General features: G+C 35.2%; 1 protein-coding gene across 1 annotated transcript; it reads left to right on the forward strand.

The window, feature by feature from the left end:
- The first annotated feature begins 719 nt into the window (after window positions 1–719).
- On the forward strand, window positions 720–1,709 carry LOC131930552 (uncharacterized). The gene has a single exon (XM_059287096.1). It carries the CDS (start codon window positions 720–722, stop codon window positions 1,707–1,709), a length of 990 nt encoding a protein of 329 aa, XP_059143079.1.
- The last annotated feature ends 10,701 nt before the right edge of the window (window positions 1,710–12,410 follow it).

Here is a 12,410-nt window from a genome sequence, read left to right on the forward strand (position 1 = left end):
AGTGCTGGTGCTATAGTGCTGGTGCTATAGTGCTGGTGCTATAGTGCTGGTGCCATAGTGCTGGTGCTATAGTGCTGGTGCTATAGTGCTGGTGCCATAGTGCTGGTGCTATAGTGCTGGTGCTATAGTGCTGGTGCCATAGTGCTGGTGCTATGGTGCTGGTTTCATAGTGCTGGTGCTATAGTGCTGGTGCTATAGTGCTGGTTTCATAGTGCTTGTGCCATAGTGCTGGTGCCATAGTGCTGGTGCCATAGTGCTGGTGCTATAGTGCTGGTGCCATAGTGCTGGTGCCATAGTGCTGGTGCCATAGTGCTGGTGCTATAGTGCTGGTGCTATAGTGCTGGTTTCATAGTGCTTGTGCCATAGTGCTGGTGCCATAGTGCTGGTGCTATAGTGCTGGTGCTATAGTGCTGGTGCCATGGTGCCGTAGTGCACAATATTATTTAAGTATTGTTTTATTGATTTCTGTTCAATTTAATTTTTAGATGACCTGACTTTAACTTGGAGCAAGAAAATTTTAAGGCTGCTTGTTACTTGTAAAGTACGTCTTTTGAAAGAGACATTTAAAACACACACGTTTATGAAAACAGACATTTAAAACACACACGTTTATGAAAACAGACATTTAAAACACACACGTTTATGAAAACAGACAATTGAAACACACAGTTTACCTGGGCTACTACCATGTTGAAGGTTATTCGATCTTAATTCTTGGGATGGTCTCTGTTCTTGGGGGCGCTGGTAACGTGGTCAACATTGTGACGTTTGTGGCGATGGGTGTGGGAGAGTCCATGGCTGTCTTCTTTCTAGTGTTGGCAGTCTTTGATTTATCCTACCTGTTGGCGATGTTCTTCGTGGCCGTCTGCTACATGTTTTCTTGGCTGGAGAAGAGCTCCCAGTACCGTCTTTGGTTTCCTGTCGACGCCGATGGTGTAGCGGCTTTCTGTGCTCATGTCGGCACCATCTTGTACACGATGACCATCTTGGCCACAACCTACATGGGGGTAGTCCGGTGTTTGGGTGTGGTCAAGCCCATGCATTTCAGGAACGGTCTAACAAGAAATCTAACGCTTTCTGTCTTTTTTGTGTTTTTTCTATTCGCGTTGTTGAGCTACATCCCAATGTTGCCCTTTATCGTCATGTGGGTCTCTCCACTAAGAGAGAAGGTCAAGGATATAATCTGGCTTGTAAGAGACGCCATTTTACCTTTTGCTGCCCAGGTCATTGTCTTCACCTGTGCACTTGTTATGAGCGTGTATCTTAAAGCTGCGGCCAACTTCCGGTCAGCTAATACAACAGCTGTGTCACATGATCAATCCCAAAATTCTTCTCAAAACAACACGGAAGACATAAAGTGGAAAGAAAACAAGAGATTACTGAAACGTTCACCAAACCTGAGCCGTAAAGACGTCCATGTCATCCAACAGCTGGTGCTGGTGTGTCTGGTGTTTGTGGTGTTCAACACCCCGCGTGTTGTGTTCAGTCTGGCCTCACTGGCAGAAGACGAATTATCCCTGGGGGGCGTGTACCAGTACATCTACATCACGGCATCCAGCGTCATGTTCGTCTCACAGGCCCTTAACTCCAGTCTCAACATCTTCATCTACTACCACTACAGCTCCAGCTACAGACGGCACTTGCTGGCCATAACATCTTCATCTACTACCACTACAGCTACAGCTACAGACGGCACTTGCTGGCCATAACATCTTCATCTACTACCACTACAGCTACAGCTACAGACGGCACTTGCTGGCCATAACATCTTCATCTACTACAACTACAGCTACAGCTACAAACGGCAGTTGCTGGCCATAACATTTTCATCTACTACAACTACAGCTCCAGCTACAGACGGCACTTGCTGGCCATAACATCTTCATCTACTACAACTACAGCTACAGCTACAAACGGCAGTTGCTGGCCATAACATCTTCATCTACTACCACTACAGCTCCAGCTACAGACGGCACTTGCTGGCCATAACATCTTCATCTACTACCACTACAGCTACAGCTACAGACGGCACTTGCTGGCCATAACATCTTCATCTACTACCACTACAGCTACAGCTACAGACGGCACTTGCTGGCCATAACATCTTCATCTACTACCACTACAGCTACAGCTACAGACGGCACTTGCTGGCCATAACATCTTCATCTACTACAACTACAGCTACAGCTACAAACGGCAGTTGCTGGCCATAACATTTTCATCTACTACAACTACAGCTCCAGCTACAGACGGCACTTGCTGGCCATAACATCTTCATCTACTACTACTATAGCTCCAGCTACAGACGGCACTTGCTGGCCATAACATTTTCATCTACTACAACTACAGCTCCAGCTACAGACGGCACTTGCTGGCCTTGTTAGCTTGAGTTATGATGGGACGACAACACTAACACTGTAACACTTAACTCATTCATTTGTTTCAATTGTTTACTATTCTCTGTAGTAAATTTGAGAATTAAATAACGTTAATTTCAAGTTCATGTGGACCATAAATTGAGTTATTTTTTTTTAAAATTATGGTAAATAGTTTACACGCTACGAATAATTTAGTATACACTTAACAAAATGGCAAATTGAAAAAAAAAGCAAATAAAAAGAAACATTTTTGAATAACTGTACTCATTCTCATTCTAGTGGGTGGGCGTAGGGCTACCTGTGGGATACAGGTCATGTCCATATAGCAGAAGCTACGGTGTTCACCAGAGCGTAGAATCACCTTAGTTTTATCTTGGTACCTTAAGGAGGTTCGTTGAGTCGTCCTAACATGCCCCCTCAGGGCAACATGATATATATATATATATATATATATATATATATATATATATATATATATATATATATATATATATATATATATATATATATATATATATATATATATATATATATATATATATTTATTTATTTATTTATTTATTTATTTATTTATTTATTTATTTATTTATTTATTTATTTATTTATATATTTATATATATAATGCCATAAGCTCCATTTAACTTTTATGCTGCATATTTCACAACGTTGACAAAGCTACTGCTACTGGTCATCCAAAACAGACACACAGGCTGAAATATAGTCCACACACCAGGAACCCGAGCATCAGCTGTTTAATTATGTTCATTAGTTAAATTGCAATCATATTTAAAATAACATTATACATGTATGTGCATATATATATATATATATATATATATATATATATATATATATATATATATATATATATATATATATATATATATATATATGTATATATATATCGCGAAGGATATCGAAGGATATAATTGTGTCTAGGGCTAGGGTAAAGTATATTGAATAATGTTATTTCAAATGTAAATATTTGTCCTCTACGGCAGATATACACACCTCATCATCGGGTAAAAGGTGAGTTAAAAGTGTAATATATGTGTATCATAGAATAAATTAATATGTGCAGGACCTGTCTTTGGACGTGGACATTAATTTCGCTTACATGAACCAGTCAATTGTACAATCATCACAATATTTAACATAGATTTGGTGTTGTGTGAGGTACCATAGTATATGTTGTCTGCAGTCTAGACTGGAAACATTCCTTTTACCTATAATTTACGACGTCCTCCACACACACCTTACAGTATCAAACAGGGCTGTGCCTTATCAGTCAGGCAACGTTTTCAGGTAAATCAAGACATCAGTCGGTTATAGTTACAGTTACCTGCTGTTGTGATCTGAGAATGTCGTATTATCGAGGGCTGATGTATCATTTTCTTTGTTTTATAATCTTTCATGAATTTGTGGTAAGTTAGAGTGCACATCATGCTTTTATTTATTTTTGCCCCTACCTCTGGTATACATACACACACACACACACACACACATATATATATATATATATATAAATAAATTTTAACAAAAATTTATATATATATATATATATATATATATATATATATATATATATATATATATATATATAAACATAGTTTGAAGTGTTGGTGAGCTCGCAACAAGGATGTTCCCCACCTAACCCCACCCTGATTGGTGTCGGTCGTCCATGCCAAAGTTCAACATCCTGCATTACTAACTGGTGTGAGAACGGTTTGTGTATTTGTCACTACACCAGGGTCTTTGATTCTTGCACTAACCGGTGTGTACCATGTGAGTTTATAGCAGACCCAATGACAAATACGTTATTTTTTTAAATTTTACACACACGCGCATATATATATATATATATATATATATATATATATATATATATATATATATATATATATATATATACATATATATATACATATACATATATATATATATATATATATATATATATATATATATATATACATATATATATATATATATATATATATATATATATATATATATATATATATATATATATATATATATATATATATATATATATATATATATATATATATATATGTATATACTTAAATTTCTGTAATGATTTTTTTTCATAACTTCGGTATCATATCTGCTCTACATGCAGCCTTGGTAAGTTTTTACCAACAAATGAAATACATAAAATAACTGCTTTAATAGCTTATACATATATATATATATATATATATATATATATATATATATATATATATATATATATATATATATATATATATATACATATACATATATATATATATATATATATATATATATATATATATATATATATATATATATATAAATATATATATATATATATACATTAGAGCCACGTTCAAGTGTCCCCTGGCCTGCCAGTAGGATGTGTTTCTCCAACCTCCTCTTTACGAAGTTACGGACAGCCATGTACATCTTTAAGCGAGTGCTCTACTGGGTGGTGTGAAAATGGAGTGTGCTTCTGTTCATATTTCGACATTTACAATTATTGCTCAGCCTCTTGTTTAATAAGTAAGTACGGCAGGTTAGGCCGCTAGAATGCAGTAAACATTTTCACTATATAGCTCGTCATTAAAATTAAAGTTCTGTTTATTTATTTTTCATTTGCCTTCAGTGAGAAATACTTTTAAAAATTGCAATGTTAATGATTTTGCTATTTACGTGATACAACTGTGCAATGTTGATCACCATAAACTTTCTATCTGCTTTAATTTGATAACACTAATGCGTTAGTATCTGTATTTTAAAAATCAATTATTTTTCGATCTAGCCCAGAATTTCAGTTCTTTAATCATCCTTTGTTTTTTCTTCAGTTATTTTTGTTGTATCTCTTTTTTATTACACTAAAACATCCTACCTTTATTGTTTTCTTTTTTTTTTACTCAAGATCAGTTTATATAAAAATACCAACAATACTATAACCCTACAGTGTTTCCTTTAGACATTCCTATCCCACTTCCCCGAGAGAAAAAATGGGGGGGGGGGGGGGGGCACAGTTAAATTTCCCAGGAGCGGGGATGACACTGGTTAGTTAAAGAGTATATCCTTTTCATAAAATAATTTCTTTTCTCTTTTCGTTCGTGTTTTTGCTTAGGGGTTAGAGAAACTCTGTCAAGCTTCTAAAATTGATGCTAAAAGCTGCCATATTGTTGAACACGAAGCCCAATGTTTGTGTCAGCGGTGGTGTTAAGGAAACACTGTTTAGGTTTCAAATGTACGATTTGTTCACAACAACAAATATTTGATGTGTGTTTGAATGACTATTTAGAGGAAAAAAATTTGGGTATATTCCATCCAGTGTGCGGGTTTCACACCATCGCTACATCAGGCAAGTTTGGAAGTCCGGGTCACCCAGTAGACAGATGTTTGTGGCAGATCAGTGGAGACCCTGGGACCTTCATCTTGTTTAAGTCAGTTTTTTTTTTATAAGTCTATATCCATCATTCCATTCATTTCGCCTTCTTATAAGTCTACATTCAGCATTTCATTTACAACATTTTTCATTTTAAAATAAATATTTGTTCTCCCTTTTAAATCAGTATGTTCAACATATTATTTATCTGTATTTTAAATCCACTTTGTTTTATGAATTCATAAAAACGACTGAAATGATTATTGTTTTACCTTCATGATACACATTGTGATTAGAATGTAACAAACAATTGAGCGCATGTTTTAGACTATTTTCAACTATATCTGTGTGCATTTTTCACTACTTTTTTAATATTAGATTTTAAATTTGTATGGTTATTTTCAATATAATGAAGTGAAGTATATTGTATTAAGGCTTTGGGCGCGCCGCTATGTTACGCACGTTTGGTTTGATTTACTGCCACCTCAACTCATATAATTTGAGTTATCTAAGTGTACAAAGACGAAAGAGCAGACCTACTGTCATTTATCTCATACATCTTGGGTTGCTAGATAAGAAAAGTAAACATGTTACGGTCTTATAATCATATATGGTAAAAAGTATGTTTGGATAGATCTACACTTATGAGAAATATATTTTACGAAATATATATATATATATATATATATATATATATATATATATATATATATATATATATATATATATATATATATATATACTAGACTACCCGTCATCCCTTGGATAACTGTGGGTTTCGGGGGTCATCCATCAAAACACATCACGTCTGTCACTCAGAGGCATAGCAACCCTTCCCGGCGCCCGAAGACAAACTTTTCGATTTGAAACCCCACCCCCCCCCCCCACAGGATTTCGATTTGCAACCCCCCCCAAACTTTTGATGTGCACCCCCCCCCTCAAGATTTTGATTTGAACCCCCCCCCCCCCAAACTCAAACTTTCGATTTGCACCCCCCTCAACCTTTCAATTTATTTTTCCAACCCATTTTGGCGCCCCTTAAGGCGCTACGCTACTGCAGTGTCACTTATCATCACAAAAAACAGACCCCACATTCCAAAATATGTTCTTTATCTTTTAAAAACACCGAAAACACCGATTTCGGACTATCCCTTCATATACTGACGTCACAGGTGACCTACTCAACTCTACTTCACCTGCCCAGTGTCCCGCCAAGTCTCAGACAACATGTTTTTATCGTTTAAAAAACGATTCCAGCCGAGCATGTCTCTGACCACACTATCTTTTCATATGCTTAGGACAAAGAAACAGATGAACTCTACTTCACCTGCCCTGTATCCTGTCAAGTTCAGATAGGCAACTTTATCATTCACATCTAAAAAAAAAAATTGGAAAAAAAAATATCATTGACATATTGGTCTAGAACCTGTGCCACCCGCATGAGAGTCGATTACACTACGAACTTAGCTATTTACTCGTGACGTCATAAGTGAATTTTTATACTATACTTTGAGCCTCCTTATGCAACTTGATTTACGCGCATAGATCTAGAACTAAGTCTAGTAGCACTAACTTTCAAATTAAATTTTATCTTAAATTAGCCAAACAAAGATTTATATAAAATAAAGAAGGTCTGAAATTATCTAGATCTAGATAGAATTATCTAGATCTAGATTCTACGACTCGTTTGCTTAAGTCTTAAGTTTAGTTTTTCTTGCTAGATCTAGAATATAGATCTAATCATTAGCTACGCTAATAGTAATAGGCCCGGAGCGAGCATTTCAAAATTACCATATTCCAAACAAAGATTTATATAAAATAATAAAGGTCTAAAATAGTTTAGTATATAGAAAATCATTATTATCTAAATCTAGGTAGAAAATTATCTATATTTTAGATCTAATACTGAGCTATATTTAGAATTTACGTTTATAATTTAGCAAAATTACCGGTATTGAAGCCGCGTATGAATCTTAAGCTACGCAAATAGAATCTAGGCCCTGGATACAGCATTTCAAAATTACCATATTCCAAAAAAAGATTTATACAAAATAATAAAGGTCTAAAATAGTTTAGTATATAGAAACTCATTATTATCTAAATCTAGATAGAATTATCTATATTCTAGATCTACGATTTGGTTTGCTTAAGTCTCGTTTTTTTAAATTGTATTTATAACTAATAAATCTTTGATTTGACCTAGATCTAGATTCTAGATTCTAGATCTCGATCTATAAATAACTTTCTAGGACAGGTTGTAGATCTAGAGAAATTTATCGTAAAACTAAATGAAAAAGACAGTTGAAAATTGATATAAGTGTTGGTGTTGGAGCGTAATAAATACAGCAAACGGACGTATTGTTAAAGTTATGACCGACAGAAAATTAGTTTTAGAACGCGTTAAACTTTTGAATGGGAACACAATTTTCTTCGATAGACGCCGCCATTTTATTGTACTAAAGAGTAAACAAAAAACTGTGACGTCACGGTCCCGCCGAGTGTAGTGGTCGTTCTAAACTTTTAAAAAAAATAGGGTTACTCTACGTATGAATAAATCAATAAATTAATTAACGTCTTTAAATAAATGTGTGATTAACAGTCTGTCTTAAAACAAAAAATTTTCTCTACCTACATACTATTTTACAGCTCTCCACGATGAGTGCAACCATGCGCAATAGTCAATCAGACAAACAAAAAAACAAACAAAAAAACAAATAAATATTCAAACATGTAAACAAACTTGACTTTTAGTATATACTAGAATACCCGTCATCCGTTGGATAACTGTGGGTTTCGGGGGTCATCCATCAAAAAACATCACGTCTGTCACTCAGAGGCATAGCGACCCTTCCCGGCGTCCGGGGACAAACTTTTCGATTTGAACCCACCCCCGCAAGATTTCGATTTGCAACCCCCCCCCCCCTCAAACTTTTGATGTGCACCCCCCCCCCACTCAAACTTTCGATTTGAGCCCCCCTCAACCTTTCAATTTATTTTTCCAAACCATTTTGGCGCCCCAACATATGTCCCCCCCCCCCCGCCCCCTTCCCCCCTCCACCTCCCACATTCCAAAATATGTTCTTTATCTTTTAAAAACACCGAAAACACCGATTTCGGACTATCCCTTCATATACTGACGTCACAGGTGACCTACTCAACTCTACTTCACCTGCCCAGTGTCCCGCCAAGTCTCAGACGACATGTTTTTATCGTTTAAAAAACGATTCCAGCCGCGCATGTCTCTGACCACACTATCCTTTCATATGCTTAGGACAAAGAAACAGATGAACTCTACTTCACCTGCCCTGTATCCTGCCAAGTTCAGATAGGCAACTTTATCATTCACATCTAAAAAAAAAAAATTGAAAAAAAAATATCATTGACATATTGGTCTAGAACCTGTGCCACCCGCATGAGAGCGGACTACGCTACCAACTTAGCTATTTACTCGTGACGTCACAAATGAATTTTTATACTATACTTTTGAGTCTCCGCGCATAGATCTAGATCTAAGTCTAGTAGTAGAATCTAGTAACTTTCAAATTAAATTTTATCTTAAATTAGCCAAACAAAGATTTATATAAAATAATTAAGGCCTGAAATAGATTCTAGATGTATTAAGGGGTCATTCATAAATGACGTCACACTTTTTTTGACGATTTTTACCTCCCCCCCTCCCCTCCGTCACACGTCGTCACAAAAAGCCAGACCCCCCCCCACTAAAATGACGTCACACCTCAACCTACAACCCACCTCAAAATTGCAGTTGAATTTTTTTAAAAACATCGATATTTTTCCAAAATCTTGTCTAAACTATTACAATTTATTAAAACAGTTATCTAAAACGCGAAATAACGTCTAAAATTCGTTTTCTAGCATTGCTTTTTTATAATGCAAAAATGTGACGTCGCAACATCTGACCCCCCCCCCCCCCTCCCCCTCATCACACATCGTCACAAAATTACGGACCCCCCCCTCCCCCCTACGAGTGTGACGTCATTTATGGATGACCCCTAAGGCCTGAAATAGATTCTAGATGTAGAATTTACATTAAGTCTAGATCTAGAATTTACATTGAGTCTAGTGACCTAGATCTAGGCTAGATCTAGATCTAGGCTAGATTCATAACTTTCCTTCGACAGCTGATCTTTAGATCTAGAGAAATTTATTGTAAAACTAAATGAAAAAAGACAGTTTAAAATTGATATAAGTGTTGGAACGTAATAAATACAGCAAACGGACGTATTGTTAAAGTTATGACCGACAGAAAATTAGATTTAGAACGCGTTAAACTTTTGAATGGGAACACAATTTTCTTCGATAGACGCCGCCATTTTATTGTACTAAAGAGTAAACAAAAACCTGTGACGTCACTATTCCCACAAAGTTTAGTCAATGTTTTAACATTTTAAAAAAAAATGGGTTACTCTACGTATGAATAAATCAATAAATTAATTAACGTCTTTAAATAAATTTGTGATTAACAGTCTGTCTTAAAACAAAATTTTTTCTCTACCTACATACTATTTTACAGCTTTCCACGATGAGTGCAACCATGAGCAATAGTCAATCAGGCAAACAAACAAACAAATAAATATTCAAACATGTAAACAAACTTGACTTTTAGTAGTATATATATATATATATATATATATATATATATATATATATATATATATATATATATATATATAAATAAGTCTGTCTCTGCACCTAAATAAGCTGTTTCATTGTTACGTGTATCGTATTATGTGTTTAATATCACATTATTTTCGAACACTATTTCAGCATAACCTACATCGGCATGGAGACCAGTGACAATTGCACATCCAATTACATCGAAGTCTTTGACGGCTGGTCAAGCAGCAGAAGCTTTGGACGAATCTGTAGCCCACATCGTGGACCGTTTCTGTCGTCTACTAACTACATGCACCTGATACATCGGTCAAACACGTACGATCAGTTCAAAGGATTCGTGGCGGAGTATACAATTATAGGTATAGAATGTACTATTTAGAGGTGGGATGTATTTCAAGTTAACTATTGGTTGAATCAAGCCATCAAATAAACACCGTATCATTTCTATTGACAAAAAATACGCTGAAATTCAAGTCGTTGTAGCAGAAAAGATTGGGTGCATGGATAACAGAAAGAAACTCAACCAACATTTTACCACGTCAGTTCTATGTATGCTACGATAATAAAAAAAACTTTTTAAATACTGATCTAGAGAACATACAGATCTTAAAACTAATTTCTTGTAAATTTTCAAACTATGGATCCTGTAGAAACACCAAATTTTGTTGAAATTTGGGGCATTAAATCTAGTGTTTTGGACGGACCCACTATTTGAAAATTCATAAGTAACTAGTTTTAAGATCTGCACTTAAAATTTTTAGCTGCGTACCCCAAAATATGGTAGAAGATTATGAATTCATTGTTTATTGAACTTAAATGAATGGTGGAAATCCTACGAAGTGGTTAATTTTTCAATATGGCCGCCGTTGTCAAAAGTCTAAGCATTTGAATTAAAAGTGATATAGATAAAAAAAATAAATGAATTATGTGTACTTTCAATATGTGCATAATTTCTCTCTTTAATTTTTTTGATAGATAAGTCATTATTTACACAACCAACCTTTGGTAGTTCAAAGAAGGGGTGGGGTAGGTGAAGGCTGGAGTAGAGGATGCAGTTGATGAGGCTTGGTGATGTTCTGATAGGGCGTGGGAGCTGTGTGTGGGAGTAGTGCGTGGGAGTAGTGCGGACCTCCACTGAAGCAACTCTCGCATGCTGACCATCTTCCTGCTGGCAATCGCTCCCACACTCTGTCATGGGGAACACCCCCTCCCCCCCCCCCCCTTTTTCCCATGTTAACACTTCCCCGGCAATGGCGCAAAAGGTGTATATCCCGGAAATTAAAGCATGTTATTTGCCCCAACCACGCATGTATATATATATATATATATATATATATATATATATATATATATATATATATATATATTAGAATACAATCTGCATATTTATATTGCCTGATTGCATTAACATTGAAGGTAGTCACACATACCTTGAGGAATCGACCGGATACATTACCAGCCCGGGGTATCCCATCGGTTACATAAATGGTGCCAGTTTTAGCTGGACTATAGGTGGTCGCTTCAGTACTTACATTGTTCTCAGGTAATGCATTTGATATGTACATTACATTAGATTAAACGCTTAGTTGCAAAATTGTTTATTTTATTTTCTAACCGGTTTTATATTTTTAAATTGAAAATATATTAACAAATTAAAAAATGAGATGATATAGTAAAAAATGCGCGTTCTTATAAAAGAAGATAATTAATAAAAGGCTAGTTGGTTGTTGTGATTAAATTTTTTAAACTAGTTAGTTGTATAAAATTTAACTTGTTTTAAGAAAGTAGCAAAAGAAAACGAATCACTTTTAAATGTTTTCTGATTAAAATTTAGAAGGATAATAAAAAGTAAACTTACACTAAATAAAATTCGAATGATAACTTATAACTTTACGTGAAAAAATAATTCTGAGTTTACGTTTTAGATTATAACACTAGCTTGTTGAAGCTGTATTTATTAATTTATTAATTTATCTTCTAAAGTATAACGGACTTCCAACTACAAG

Source organism: Physella acuta, unplaced genomic scaffold (assembly GCF_028476545.2).
Source record: "Physella acuta isolate Inbredline_101_S28 unplaced genomic scaffold, ASM2847654v3 ptg000099l, whole genome shotgun sequence".
NCBI classification, from domain to species: domain Eukaryota; kingdom Metazoa; phylum Mollusca; class Gastropoda; family Physidae; genus Physella; species Physella acuta.

Coding starts and splice junctions, on each gene's coding strand:
- LOC131930552 (XM_059287096.1), top strand. CDS start 720: ATGGTCTCTGTTCTTGGGGGCGCTGGTAACGTGGTCAACATTGTGACG.